Raw genomic sequence first — 15,108 nt, forward strand, 5'->3', positions numbered from 1 at the left:
TGTAAGCCTGTAAAGTGGGCCTGCATGCGCACGAAAGACAGGAAGAGGATTGCATTCAAGCCCGTTGAAACTAGAAGGTGGGCCTTGATTGATCATCCATTCAATCCAGAGGCGTGAGGGCTCTGCTCGGCCTCAAGATCCAAACAAAAGTTTATTAGAAGTCGTTTGAAAGCCAGGCTTTTATTTCGTTTGTAGCATTTTGAAATGAACATTTACATTGTAATTCCAGAAATGAACACTTGTTTGGTTGCCACAGGAATTGCAAATGATAGCAGAATTTAATGTTGAATTTGTAAATGGCTTCCATAGAGAATCGCAAATAACAGGTCTCAGCTTGGAATCGTGTTTATCCATGACGTCATTTTGCTGGAATTCCTAAATGAAATGACAGCCCAATTTTGTAGCAACCAAACATCCCACCTATGGAATTCCAAAATGAATTCCAGGATTTCAGGCCCAAATGATGGATACCAAACGACCTCTTAGATTTCTTCTCTCTGTGCAATCGAAAGTTCTAAAAATTTATTCAAATTTTGGGAACTCAAATTCAAAGTTCTAAAAAAATTCAAAAAAAAGTCCAAGATATAGTGAACAGTACAAAATTCAGAACTTCTAAAATTTATCAGATTTTTCATGTTTGCTGAGCCTAGAATACTAGGTAATTTGTATTGAAATTTTGCACTCTCATAGTGTACATCGTTCACTACATCCAGGTATTTTTTGGGATTTTTTTTGGAAATCTGAAACCAAGTTTCAAACTTTAAAATTATCTGGCTACTTGTAGCCCGTGCTATAAAGAAAAAATTTGGTACGTCGATTATAAATGTCAATTCCTAATTTGTTCCGTTTGATGTGGATTCCTGTACACATCTTCAGTTCCATCCAGCTTCATTCGCCAACTCATCGATCCATAGGTATAACCTGTTGGTTTGCAAACGCAATCTTAATTGTAACTTCCTGCGGCCTGATTATAGTACTCAGTAGTATTGTCTCCGGCTTACTAGACTGAAGAAATAGAGTAGTAGGAAAATGTGCGATTTCATCGGGTGTTTGCAACACAAGCATATGACAAATTGGAAATATATCTCATTCACATGACCCGAAAAGAAAAAGGAAAACACATGGCCACACAAGGGCACAGACGCAGAAACTGATTGCTACAATGGATGGTAAACTCTGATCGTCTTGCGTCAGGCTTCCACATAGGCGATCTGGAATGTTGAGCAAGGATCTTCAGGCCCTGACACGAGTAACCCGTGCGATAAATCCAGTCTTGATTGGAGCCACGGACCTCGAGGACCCACACTACACAGAAAAAAGGTAGAGCTCATTCAGAGTTGCAACCAAGAAGTTTCGATGATGAAAAGAAAAAATAGTAACAAAAGAGTACATATCACTTTATGATTATTACAATGGTAGATTTCCTTAGTCGTAGGCTAAAAACATGGGTGGAAGAAAACTGCATGTAACCAAAAATAGGTGCGCCTGACGTTTTACCTGCTCGCAGCGAAGGAAGAGGAGACGATTTTCCCTGGACATAGTGGTGTCAGTGCCTTTGCATCCGTTGCAAATCACATACTCATCTGAAAAAGCACAGAATGCAATTTGTTATAAAGATAACCCATTAGGAAACCTAATGCTATTAACTTATCCGCACAAAATCAGTAATTAAATTACCACCATATTCCTCCCTAGCAGTTCGGCACACTTGCTTACAAAAGGATAATAAAAAATATAAAGCAATAATTTTAGATAATATACTCACAGATATATCTTCTTAGGAGAGATTCTAAGTTTCTCGGCGAAAATCTTCCTTTCACTACCAATCTCTGCTGCCCATCAAGTGATCCACTTGCTGCCAGTTCAGAAAGCAAGAAGTCCATCACATGTTTTGGCTGCCTACGCATCCTGAAGATATACGATTCACAGTTAGTAGTTCGTAATAAACACCATCAATTGGCAAAGTGCATTATACAAGCAATGAAGAAACGCACTTTCGACACGAGTCCATGAAATTCACGAATACTGTCTTCTTTGTGCCCTCCCTAAGAAGAGTAGGATAGGTCATAACTGTCATGTGCGTCCTCCCTGCAAGACCTGGATTGTTTTCGCCAAGAAGGCTGTACAATCTGCCCAGTAGCTGCAAGAAGAAGACGCGAGATCAGATTTTACAGAACACAGCAAGCCCAAAGCGAAAGAAGACTCCGCGCTTTGCATGGGTTAAACAAACAAATGATGGACAACTATTTAAGCACCTGTTCATAGTTTTCTTCAGTGTCCTCTCCTTCAAGCACAATGCTTTCCCCTTGTTCCTCCTCTACAACCTGATCATCACAGAAAAATTGGGCTCAGTCAACTTTTGGATGACACTTTTTGTGGGGAAACCAACTGGTTCTAAAATATGTTCAAGACATAGAGCTATGAAACAAACTACAAATTAAGTTCCCTTCCAATAAGAAGCTGCGCACCACAACTTGTTGGCCATACATCAACGATCTCTAACTGTCTGATTAATTTTGTACCTCCTTCACAACACAGAACAGCATCGATCATGCTGTTTGAAACTAGTCAAAATCTGGCATTCATCCAAAAGCCGTGCCCTGATACTAAAATCAAGCTATCTTTCGTATTGCTTCAGAACTTGAATTCGAAATCAAACGCTACATCTACAAATCCCTCCTTGTACGAATCTATCTGAAATCTAAGGAGAGAGATGTCTATGGATCGATCGATCAGAACGTAGCTCACCTCGGGGTCCTCCTCCCTCCAGCTCGCCATGGCCGCGCTTGCCATCACCTCCTCCTCGGTCGGTCTGTGCGATGCGAGCAATAAAGCAGATCCAAGGTTTACGTACGTTCCGCACGATTATGGTGCGACAAAGCAGATCCAAGGTTTACGTTCCGCGCGATTATGGTGAGACGACAGGGACGGCGCTGCTGCATATATAAGCTTTTTGCAGGGAACGTGTCGGAAACGATCTGTGGTCTGCAGGTAATGCAGAGGCCAAGTCGGAAACTTGGGTTCCTCTGCTCCGTACGTGTACCAAAACGTTTCAGGTTCGACCGAGAGTCCGTTCCCACCGCGCCGTCTCCGGCCATAACGCCTGGCCGAAGAGAGCCATGAAAGAATTCCAGTACTCGGCATACCACGAGAATTTGGCATAATCAACAATTATAGCAATTCAATTCAATCTCCCAGTGGAAAACTCTACATTTGCCAAGATACACACAGTCTCGATGCAAATTGTTCTGACTAATTAGGTTGCACCTGATGTCAGCCATGCTGGCATATATGAACTCAAATCGCAAATTAGCTAACAAATCCAATCATCCGCAACCTACCGGAAGGGGAAACAGCAGCCTAGAAACAAGCTACACCGATGTCGTGTTGGACTCCTTGAACTTCTCGTCGTAGGAGTCGCGGCTCTCCGAAGCGGAGTGCCGGAGCCCCTCGATCATCCTGATCACCTCCTCCATCGCCGGGCGCCGCTCCGGCGGCCCCGACGTGCAGGCCATCGCGATCTGGAGCATCTGGACCAGCTCCTCCTCGATGTTCTGGTGCTTTATCAGCTCGACGTCGAACACCTCGGCCGTCCACTCCTCCCGGACAACGGAGTGCACCCACCTTGGGAGGTCGACGACGTCCTCGTTCCCCTGCGACTGGAGTGGTGCCTTTCCTGTGAGCATCTCCATGAGGAGGACACCGAAGCAGTAAACGTCGGACTTCTGGGTGCTCTTCCGGTTCTCGATGGTCTCAGGAGCACGGTAACCGACCACGACACGGGATGCGTTGACGGGGGAGCTCATCAGAGAACTCAGGCAGTAGTCTGAAATGTAGGGATTATGATCCTGGTCGACGAGGACATTGGTTGACTTGATATTGCCGTGGGTCAGCTTAGCGCCACCTTCTGCATGGATGTGTGCAATGCCATATGCTGTGCCAAGTATGATCTTCACCCTGGCGTTCCAATCTAATGGCGTCTTCTCGGCCGCACCTCTAACACCTGTTGATCAGCAATTCAGTAAGTGATACTGTCAATTCAACAGTTAGATATATAAATTTTGTCTAACACAAGGTATGTTTCTTAGCATGAGAATGTTGAGCTATAGAAAAAGAAAGATCAATGAAGCTTCAACTCAAGCAAGTGGAATATGCAGGCATGTATATAAGTTGTATTTTCTGGCTCTATTGCAAAATAACATATCTTGTAAATGCCCAAAATTTTAGGTGCTATAACTATCTAACACAGCATGGATATAGTCGGTTCTATAGTTCAAAAGCTTATAGTTATTTTAGAACTTCAACAATGTTGGTCTCTTAATATGTTCCCTGACCAGCCATTGCACAGTTAACATCTACAAGGGACATGTAGCAGTGAAAAACATACCATGCAGCATGCCAGAGAAGCTGCCGGTGTCAATGTAATCGTAGACGACAAGCTTTTCGTCCTTTGAATAATAGTAAGCACGAAGCGGGACTAGGTTTGCATGTTTGCCCAACCTCCCAATGAGCTCCATCTGCTGCTCAAACTCCCTTTTCCCTGACACGACATCTTTTAGCCTTTTGACAACCACAACAGTCCCATCCTCGAGTATAGCTTTGTAGGCAGTCCCATAACTCCCCTTGCCAAGGACTTCTGCAGAAGCTCTTAGTAGATCCTCCAAGTCAAAGTTATAGGTGCAACCGTCCAGGAAAACCAACTTATTCTTGTCAGCGGTTTGGACACCGCTACTGAATTCTGGTTTCGGCTTCTCACTCCTCACACCAGCTCCCTTATCCTTGTACTCGACACCACTCTCTTTCTTGCCCTTCCTCTTTGAAAGGCACACAATCAACACAACCACACCTAGCATCAGTACTGCAAATGCCCCAACAGCAACTGCAACTATAAACCCTATGCTCAGTTTCCTGTCGTGATGCGCAGACGTTGGTGTTGAAGGCAGTTCTGATGAGGGTGTTGGTGGAAGTGGAAATGAGCAATTATCTAGGGGCAGCCCACATAATTCAGGATTTCCCAAGAATGAACTATTCGGGAATATTTGGAGCGACTGAGGAATTGGGCCTTTCAGTTCATTGTTGCTCAGATTTAAAAGTCTCAGACTTGGAAGCTTCAGATCAGGGATGGGTCCGGAGAGAGAATTTTCTTGTAAATTTAGGAGAAATAACTGAGTAAGGTTTTGTATGCTTGCAGGAATTTTCCCAGTGAAGGAATTGTAGGAGAGGTCCACTACACTTAGGTTAGGACTGAATGAAGAAGGCAGATCTCCTGAAAGTTTATTGTGCTGAAGGTATATGGAACGTAAAGAAGTAAGTGAGGCCACATCAGATGGAAGGCTTCCAGACAAAAGGTTAGACCGCAGGCTCAGAACTTGGAGAGAGTCGAGCTTTCCAAGAGTGTTTGGAGGGATTGCTCCGATGAGACCGGCACCTGGTACCCTCAGCTCAAATATGTGTGACTGATCTCCTGAGCATTTAACGCCATGCCATGAACACACTGGTGTATTTTGACCCCAGTTAAGCTTGTTGCCACGATAGACTGCAGAGGCAAAATCAAGAAGGGCTTGCTGCTCGGAGGCCAAGTCCGCTACTACGAGGGGGTTGAATAAAGATAGTAACAGATGTAGTAAGAGCAGAACATGGAAAGGGCTTATGATTCTGAGACGATCCATCTGATGATTCGTCAATCTGGGGGACTAAATCAGCAGCACCTTCATTTGTTTGTACCAATCCAACCTGATCAAACAAAAGTGGACATTAAGTGACAATAACTAGCATATCAGCATTAAAGCTATAAAATCTAACTGCAAATAAGGACAGTATTTCATCAGAAGAAAACTAACACAAATTGACAATCATTGCACATATGTCTGTGAGGTTCCCAAAAGGGAACACTGATGCACTATTATGTGAATCACGCATGACTGTGCCAACACAGCAAGTCAGCACAAACAGCTTTCTTTCCAGCAAGCGATTCCGCAACAAGCCAGGGCACTTCAAAAAGATGAAATCCCCATCATTGTCTACAGATTTTATCATTCCAAATTACTGTAACTGTTTCCGGAGGTGAACTGCAGACCGCACGCAGGATGTTATCATTTTACTGAACTTCCTGTTCACTGAAAGCATAGTTCTCTAGTGACAATGTAAGAATACACAAGTAATTGAGCATCAAAACAAGTCAAAGGGCAAAAATTCCACCTTCAAGGAATGGTGCCTTTAAAGTGTCAAAGACATGAAAACATGGCCTGAAAACTGTGGGCACAAAGCATTAAAGGGAGAGAAGGAAAAAAGAAAAGTGGCATGATACGGTCAGCGTATAAAAGCCAAAAGCACCAACAGAGTAGGGAGAAAGAGAATAGCAGGAACAAAGCTGCACCCATCATAGTTCCTACAAAGATGAGCACATCACATCATGTATTTCGCTATTGTCACTACTTGCTTAGACGAAAAGCTGAAGCTCCGGCACAGAGCTCTCATACATTGTTATGCAATAGGACCGACAAAACTGAGGCAACTACCTGATGAAACCTCGTGTAGAAAGTTTACATACACTTAGGACCTAATATGGTGCAGCTTTAGCATTTTGCGGAAGGTTTTCTCGGGATGCGCCAATAGAAGACATCTAAGATAGTGATCACTAAGGAAAGCTGCTTCACCAGGCAGAGAAGCCAGTAAACAAAGGTTGACACATTAAAAAGGAAAGAACCACAAGAAACTCGGAAGGTTATGTGGCCTAATGGAGACGGGGGAAACTGCTGCACATGGCAATGTGCGCGCCGATTCACCATAGTATTGTTTACTAACTACAAGATCTGGAGCAGTACGCAATTGCTTCACCCCCACTTAAAGACAGCCCGAATAGAACCAATTTCATAATCAGGGCCAGCAAATGAATAATGGTCAGTGCTCCAAAGTCCAAGTCCAAGCTAGCTCAGCACCTATAGTTCACACATTTCCAAGTTCCAGCTTCCAACCCTTAAATTACAGCTCATGTGAAACTTGTATTTTACTGATTGAGTCAGTTCTAAGCTAGAGCCAGGAACATGCTACAAGAAATTAGTAGCATCTTTAGGGGAGTACTACTGCTTGCTGCTAGATCCAGCATACAGCAGGACCAGGAGCTGGAGCTCGGCAGAGATCCAACCTTTACCAGTCAGTCTAAGCAGCAAAACTGAAGCAAAAAAAGAGTGACTTTAAGTTAAGTCAAATACTGCATTTATTTGTGCGCTTGGTACCAAACCACGGGAATGCTTCTAAATCCGTAAAAGTATCTGAATGGCGGAGTGCAGTGTAAACGACAGGAACTAGAATTGTACAGCAATGGAATGTGCAAAGAACCAAACTTTTTTTCTCCTGAAAACAAGTACTGGCGACTCACTGAATCGAAATGAAGAAATAAAGACGACTTGGTTATGTTAATAGTTTTTCTACAACAGGTAATTCAGTTCTAGTATTGATTAGCATCACAGAACAGCTGCAGCTCGAAAGTTAAGGACATGATCCAAAAACGGCCGTTTTCTGAATAAATTATTGACAGAAACAGAACCAAGTAAACGCCGGTGGCCAGTGGGGTTGGACGGCAATACTGCAGAACAGGTATGAAATAAATTCATTTCGCCTAAACCAATTAACAGTTCAGCATATCAGTCCCTGAAATTTTCGACAAAATACGGACAAGAACCGGGGGCAAGAAATAGCAGCAGCCCATGGCGCAACCTAAGACAGGGCCCAACAATATCAAGACGGAATTAGAGCGGCCGTGAATGCGGGGCCGACGGAGGGATTACGTACCTAGACGGCGGCGGTCGGCGGAGCCCCGGGAAATGCGCGCGAGCAGTTGGCCGACTACGCCTGACTCGGCGCGCGCGCGCGTGGCAGCTCGTCGACTCGCCCTCGGTGGCCGCTCCGACTCCACCGACGCCGGGCAGGAGAAGAAGGTCAGAGAGAGGGGGAGCGAGACGACGGCGACTGCGTAGGGGAGGGGAGCAGGGAGAGCGGAGTGCAGTTAAGGGGAGGAATGAAACGGAAGGAGGATCGGGACCCACCACTGTACTGTGGCTTGCTTACCGGTCACTGCTGCTCCAGTCCGTTTTCTCCTGCTTTTTCGGCGGGTATTAATGAACTGTAGATCGATGAGATGAAGCGGCACAGTCAAAATTATCACTCGCAGCCAAACGGTCGATAAAACTAACCAGTTTGATTTGGCTAGTTAGTTCGGGTGAGTAAAGCGTGAAGGCGAGGTGATGATGCTATCATCATGCGTACTCCCTCCGTCCACAAATAAGTGGACATCTAGCCCCTAAATTTTGTCCATAAAAAAGTGTACTTATATCTTCCCAATGCACTTTAATTGCTTCTCTCTCATCGCACGGAAATCAAACCCAATAATATTGAGCATACGTTCTCCTTGTTTTCTACAATCACTCAGCTCATTGGAGGTTAACTAATTAAAGAGGGGAGATGCACCTTCCCAGTGTATTTTTTACTTCACTTTATAATGTATCTTGAAAACCCCGCACGTACACTTATTTGTGGACAGAGGGAGTAGAGTGATGGAGGTACTTGTATCATTCGAAAAGATTCTCAGAGAATTCATGGTACCAGACTACCAGTACATGTAGATGTAGGATTACATAATAATGCAACACAAATTGTGATACAATGTACTACCGTATAGAAAAAGGTAGGAGTAATACAAATATAGGTACATTGAAGAAGAGGTATTCTGTTGTCGGAAAGCGGTATTTGGGAACATATGTGCACCCTTCTTTTTCTGGTGGGAAAATCATCGAGATTGTATTCCTCGGTTATAGGGCTACCGTCATCTAACACAAGTTGTCAGATACAATTTGGAGTGCGGTATAACCAACAAGCGGCTTTTCCAAAATTAGCCAAATAGCGCACAACCCTGTTTTGTTCGCATATAATCTTCACGACGGCGATTTTTGAAAGACTAATTAAATGATTCGACGTGTCAAAATAGGTGAGCATAATGAGAACTATACCCCACTAGATTCTTCGTGGTAGGCTGGTAGCTAGGTTAAAATTGTGGCAAGTCTGTTCGGATGATCAAAGTCTCGATTGACTATTACTCAAGCGTTCCACTTTCATAACATAGATAAACTGGTAAAGCCTCGGCAGCAGCTCCTCTCCTTCATCATATTTTTTTTTCAAGCGATCCCACATGGATCAAATTTTATTATCATCAGATAACGAAACACATTATATCAGGCTTAGGAGACAGAAAACAAAAACATGAGATGGGGAGCAGCGCCTACTGAGAAGGACTTAGAGGTTTTATATTTTTTACAAACCACAACAAAAAACACCGCTAACTAACAGGAATTTGCAACCCTTTCTTTCTTCCCAGAGTTTTTGCCACCCACACCTGGCGCAAACACCAACCAAAACGTCCAGACAGGTGCATCAAGCGTTGCATCCTCTTGTTCATCTCTTTCCACCGTCCTGGTTCCTTCTTCATTTCTTCCTGTATCCATCAGTCGGAGAGGACGACGTCGATCAGCCGTCGAATGATTTCCATCAGTGATGGCAGTAGCACCAGCAAGTCTTAGCAGTCCATGAGCTCCCCCTCGGATATCCTCTGCATCTTTCACATCATGCAACCATGCCCAGTGTTTCACAAACACGGTAGAATAGCTATGCAAAAGGATTTTTATCATCTTGTGTTCAAAGCAAGCCCTATTTCTGAGCTTCCAGATAGCCCATCACACACCAGCTAACCCAATAATCTGAGTATTTCTGCTGGCATGAATGAATTGGGGGAACCACCAAAAGAACTGAGTGAAAGAGCCAGGTCTCGACGAGGCGCCAATTGCTTGTCCAACATTGCTCCAAACAAATTTGGCAGCAGGAAAATTAAAGAAAAGGTGGGATATAGATTCATCTCCATTACAGAACTGACAAGTAGAATTCCCCTGCCAATTGCGTTTCAACATGTTATCTTTGGTGATAATAGCATCATGCCAAATAAGCCACAACTAGACTTTAATTTTGAGAGGAATCTTGCTTTTCCACATGTGTTTGAAAGTTCTATCCAACCCACAGCCACATAAGTGCTTGTACACAAAATTGGCAGTGAATTTGCCACTCTTTGCCCACTTCTAGAAAGGTTTATCTGGCCTTTCATTGAGAACAGTTTGGGACACAATCTAAGATAGCCCGTGTATTTGTAACGCTACATCTGGTGTTATCCATCTTCTGAAAGAAAACCTCCAGTTCAAGGCAGCTTCCTCAGCCACTGTAACCGTTTGTTCAACGCATATATTATAGATATCAGGAAATCTATCTTGTAAAGGGGATTGATCACACCATGCATCTCCCCAGAAACTAGTGTTCCTGCCATTACCCACATGCATCCTTCTCCCTTTTAGATAAATGTGTTTAACATGTAGCATGTCCTTCCAGAGAGGAGAATCACTAGCTCTATTCTTTGTATAGAAAACACCTCCACCTCTCAGGTACTTCTGTTTTATCAGATCCTGCCAAGGGCCAGAGCCACTCTCAAATTTTCACCACCATTTCCACATCAGAATGTTGTTAAACTTACATAGATTCTTCAGCCCTAACCCTCCTTTTTTTTCTTTGGTTTACATATCCATTTTTACTTAACAAAATGATATTTCTTTTTGTCAGCACTTCCAGCCAGAAAAAGGAACCGATGGTTTTATCAATTTCTTCTATATTTGTCTTATGTAACAATCTCATAGACATTTGAACTAGATGATTTGTTGATGTCCTTATTTGTTATGGTCTGGACAGTGCGTAAGCAATCAGACTCCAAGATGCCCGAGCTACACTGCAGATTAATCAGGTGCTTAAAACCCTCTAGGATGGCTAAGACCTCGATCTGACTCCTCCGCACTTGTGCAATGGGGAATGAAGTTTCATTTAGAGAGAATAGTTCGTCCGAGGTGATCTCTCACAACAATTACAATTCCCGCCTTCCGGCTTGCTGAGGCCCATCTAGCGTCAATATTCGCTTCGATCGTTCCTTCTGCTGGTGCTATCCAAGGGGGGGATCCGATGTGCCCTTAGCTCGTTTAGGCAGAATAAGTTGCTTGCCCTTGGCCGTCAGGGTATCATTTGCATCAGTGAAACACTCCCAATAGTTGTTCAGACATGGTGTCGGTGCAGATATAGAGGCCTTCCCATCACTGTGAACCACGTTGTTTCGATGATGCTATGTCCGGAAAATGTTTTTCCCCCGCGAGATCGTTAATGTTGCTTATAAGTCGAATGACCCATTCTTGTTTTTTTTTTTTTGCTTCTTTTCCCGTGTTGCGGAACACGTTTGTACCTCATACTTGTGTGTGTGATTTTTTTCTTTGGAACTTAGAAATACCATTCACTTTGTGATAATTGAGTTCATATGAACTTATTCTACTCCCTCCGGTCCATAATAAATATCAAATTGTAATTCAATTTAATCTAAATTTAAAGTAAAGCTTTTACACTTATTTAGGATCGGAAAGAGTAGTTAGGAGTACACGTAGCTAAATTTACATGGAGCTTGTTGCAACAACGAACCGACATTCACGTTACTGTACACCCTCTTGATTTCCCTGGCACAGGCAACGACCCGGTTTTATTGCATCGCATGGCGTGCAACGTACAACCACCGTAGATCGTACAGGTAATTAACGAGCCGGTCCGTGGCTCTATGCAGTAGTGTGGGCATAGGCAGATCTCATTTACACCGAGCTCCGAAGGTCGTTGCGAGATCGATCGATCGAGCTGGACGATAGAGAAGACATGATGTGTGCCTTAGAAAAGAAGCATGGGAATGATCGATCGAGCCGTCGCCGTCCTCAGCCCGACAATAATAGTGGTACACTTGTAGGTCGCCACGGCCAGTGGTCTCGTTTTGGTACGGCGAAAGTTAGGCTATATAATTTGGCCGATTGCTTCATGTCAAGTTATTTTCAGAGTACCAGTAACGAGATCACCACTAAAACTCTTGATTCCAATCATGTTTGACGCAATTGTCATTGATTTTTTCGTTTGCGAGCACGTGATTTTTCACAGAGACTTGGTTAAAAAAGGATATAATTTTCAATTGAGATCTTGTAAGAATCTTACAGGAGGCATGTGCAGTCACCTTGCTTGTCTTCTTCGTTTGACAAACTGCTGGCAAGTTTCACTACTACTCGATGGAGTTGTAATCGTTCCCACATTCGTTTCTCTTTGCAGTCAATTTTGACAGCAGCACAAGCCTCACACGTGTGAGGTAGGTTGTTTGCATCTGGTCAAGTGGTTAGGGCATCTCCAACCGCGCGACCCAAACGGACGCGCTGGGCCGTCCGTTTTGGGCCGTTTGGGTGGCCGAACGGACACCCGGACAGCGGTCTGCGTCCGCGTTTCCGTTTGGGTCGCTCGCTGCGCCCAACGCGCGGACGCACCGCATATGTAATTAAAATAACAAAAATAAAAATAAAAAAAGGAAAACAGCCAAAAATAACATTAAAGTAGTGGTTAATTAAACTTAGCCCTATTTTGGGCAATTTTTACACAAAAGAAAGCCCTATATGGGCTTTAAACTAAAAAAAAAACCCTAGACAGGGTTTGCGAGCACGGTGGCCGCCGGCAGTACTACTCCCAGTAGTACTCGTCATCGTCGGCGTCGATGACGACGGACGCCCCGCGGCGGCGACGCGCCGTCTCGGCTCGACACGCCGGAGGGCACCGGCGACTCCGGCCGGGGCTCCCACTGCGCCCTTTCCCGGGGGAGTGCGGGCTCGCCGGCCTGCGCGGCCGTGCCCTCCGCGCGGACTCCTGCCGGAGCTGCTCCGCCGCGGCCTGCGTGGCCGGGCGCTCCTCCTCCCGCCGGGCGCGCGGCCCGGCGCTCCTCCTCCTCCCGGAGCGCCGCCCGACGCGTAGCCTCCTCCCGACGGCGCGCCGGCTCGAGGAAGGCCCACGCCTCCGCTCGGGCGTCCTCCCGGGCCTTCCTGGCCGCCTCCTCCGGCGCGGAGGCGCGCGGCGCCGCTCGGCGAGGTGCGGCCATTTGGCCAGCTCGTCGAGGTCCCGCTGCTCGCGGGACGCCGCGAGCGCCGCTGCGGCTCCGGGTCGTTCTCCTCCTCCCGGGGCTGCGGGCGCGTGGCTGGGGCTGCGGCTCGTTGATGTAGAGGCCGGCCGGGGCGGCGGCCAGCCCGCCTAGCAGGTGTGCGCGGCTGCGCGCGAGGCCGCGCGGTCGCGGATGTGAAGCACGTGCGCCGGCGCGCATCGTGCTCCACCTCGAACCACAAGTCCCAGTTGGGACTTGCGTCGCCGTACGCGGGGTCCTCGCTGGAGGTCCGCCGGCGGCTGAGCGCGGCGCCTCCGGATCTCGGCGTAGCGGGCGCGGCCGAGCCGGGATGGGCGGCACCGGAACCCGATCCGGGCTCGGGTGCCGGCCGTGGGGAGGTGCACGTCCCCACGGCATTGGGACGCCGGCGTCCCGGAACATCCGCGCCACCGCTACGGTGGCGTAGATCCGCTCGCGTGCGGGAGGCGCCGGCGGCCCCATTGCGAACGCCGGCGGCGCGACTTGCCGGCTGGCCGCCGGCCTCGTGGTCGTTGGCGGACGGCTCGAACTCGCGCTCGGGGCCATGGCGGCGCGGAAGCTCCGAGCTCGCGCGTGCGGCCGGAGTGGAAAGTGGGGGCCGGATAGGGACGAGTCCCCTTCCCCAGTCCACATTTAATAGGACCGGGGCACCGACGAGTGGGCCAGCCACGCGGACGGGCGGACACGCGAGGACGCCGCGTGCCATCCGCGAGCCACGCAAACCCGGCCCAGATTTGGGCCGGGTTTGCGTCGTTCCGGACGCCGCGGCCGTCCGCTTTTGCGGTGCGTCCCCGCGTTGGGCCGAGTTTTTGTCCGGCTGGACCCATCCGGACGCGCGGGCGCGGGATGTGTCGCCCCGTTGGAGATGCTCTTACATTTTACATCCTTTTTTCCCTGGCAGAGTGAGGTCAACGTGTCTGGCTCGTACTAAATCACAAGTGTGGCAAAGATTATCCCGGACGTACTCCGACAGCGAAATTGCTTGGACTGAAGGTCTGAAGCTCGATTCTTCCACGGTTCGTCGCTGTCGCTTTTAATTTTTAATCTGGCCCTACGTCGGAAGATGCCAAGTTGATGAATTTAAGCTGTCGATTGATTGATTGGAGACGTCGATTTCTTCATTTCATATAGCCGCCATCGCTCTGACTGGATGAATAAACACTACAGGAATCGCACGAGGTGCCGACGGCCAGCTGCCCTCGACGTAGCCGCGCCTGGCCCTCGGCGTAGGCTACGCCGACAGCAGCCCTCGGCGTATAGCCTCGGCGTATATGCTCCTCGGCGTAGCTCGGCGTGCCGTCGGCGTATGGCCGGCCCTCGGCGTACACGCCCTACGCTGACGGCCAGGTCAGCCCCTCGGCGTCTTCTAGCGGCGCGTCGTCACCGTTAACGGCGCGTCGGCAGACGCCGACGGCCTGCCCTCGGTGTATGGCAGCGGCCCGGCGACGAACGGGGCAACGTGGCGCGAGCTGGTGCAGCCAGTTGGGCGTCTACGCCGAGGGCAACCCCCTCGGCATAGAGCCGTGCATGCATGGCCACCGGCGGCCGCCCAGACGCATGGTCTACGCCGACGGCATTGCCTTGCAACATTTTTTTTTCTTTTTCTTTTCCAGTTCCTGTTCCCTGTTGCAATTCAGCAGGTCCAATTCATCCAAATTCGACCAAATTCGCCATAATTCACATAGATATCATATAATCCACATAATACCATACATGGTGCACATAATAGCATACAAGCGGAGAGCGGAGAGTGCCATGTCATCCAAATACATAGTAGTAGCAAGCAAACCCTAGTTCTAAGCTGACTAGCGGAGGAAGGACCCGGGTGGGGTGTGTCCGCCCACATCGTTGGCGAAACGAGCAGCCCGGGGTTGCGCTCCGGTAGAAGCTGCAGAAGAACCACCTGGAGAAGGACCGGAACTACGCCCAGGAGAAGTCGACGGAGAGGCACCGGGAGTAGTCCCGGGAGAAGTCGACGGAGAGGCACCGAGCAGAACGCCCGGAGACCGACCACCTTCATGAACCGGTGTGACCTCGCGCCCACCGGC

At 47.7% G+C, this 15,108-nt stretch overlaps 2 protein-coding genes across 2 annotated transcripts; both read right to left on the reverse strand.

Annotated features, from left to right (window-relative positions):
* Positions 1-1,233: 1,233 nt before the first annotated feature.
* Positions 1,234-2,092, reverse strand: LOC124674968 (eukaryotic translation initiation factor 2 subunit beta-like). The gene is made up of 4 exons (XM_047211022.1): positions 1,995-2,092; positions 1,766-1,908; positions 1,498-1,583; positions 1,234-1,305 (listed from the first exon to the last, which is right to left on the reverse strand). The coding sequence occupies exons 1-4, from the start codon at positions 2,075-2,077 to the stop codon at positions 1,234-1,236; spliced, it is 384 nt and encodes a 127-aa protein (XP_047066978.1). The 5' UTR covers positions 2,078-2,092.
* A 1,064-nt stretch (positions 2,093-3,156) lies between these two features.
* Positions 3,157-6,229, reverse strand: LOC124674967 (probable inactive receptor kinase At5g58300). The gene is made up of 2 exons (XM_047211021.1): positions 4,388-6,229; positions 3,157-4,003 (listed from the first exon to the last, which is right to left on the reverse strand). The coding sequence occupies exons 1-2, from the start codon at positions 5,667-5,669 to the stop codon at positions 3,372-3,374; spliced, it is 1,914 nt and encodes a 637-aa protein (XP_047066977.1). The 5' UTR covers positions 5,670-6,229; the 3' UTR covers positions 3,157-3,371.
* Between the last annotated feature and the right edge of the window lie 8,879 nt (positions 6,230-15,108).

This window comes from Lolium rigidum, chromosome 7, assembly GCF_022539505.1.
Source record: "Lolium rigidum isolate FL_2022 chromosome 7, APGP_CSIRO_Lrig_0.1, whole genome shotgun sequence".
NCBI classification, from domain to species: domain Eukaryota; kingdom Viridiplantae; phylum Streptophyta; class Magnoliopsida; order Poales; family Poaceae; genus Lolium; species Lolium rigidum.

Bases quoted from the DNA above. Each gene is read 5' to 3' on its own strand.
- LOC124674967 (XM_047211021.1), bottom strand. From the start codon at position 5,669: ATGGATCGTCTCAGAATCATAAGCCCTTTCCATGTTCTGCTCTTACTA. The intron at 4,004-4,387 runs GTATGTTTTTCA...GCTGATCAACAG, and splicing joins CTTCTCTGGCATGCTGCATG to GTGTTAGAGGTGCGGCCGAG.
- LOC124674968 (XM_047211022.1), bottom strand. From the start codon at position 2,077: ATGACAGTTATGACCTATCCTACTCTTCTTAGGGAGGGCACAAAGAAG. The intron at 1,584-1,765 runs GTGAGTATATTA...GTGCTTTTTCAG, and splicing joins TCTCCTAAGAAGATATATCT to ATGAGTATGTGATTTGCAAC. The intron at 1,306-1,497 runs GTAAAACGTCAG...TTTTCTGTGTAG, and splicing joins TCTTCCTTCGCTGCGAGCAG to TGTGGGTCCTCGAGGTCCGT.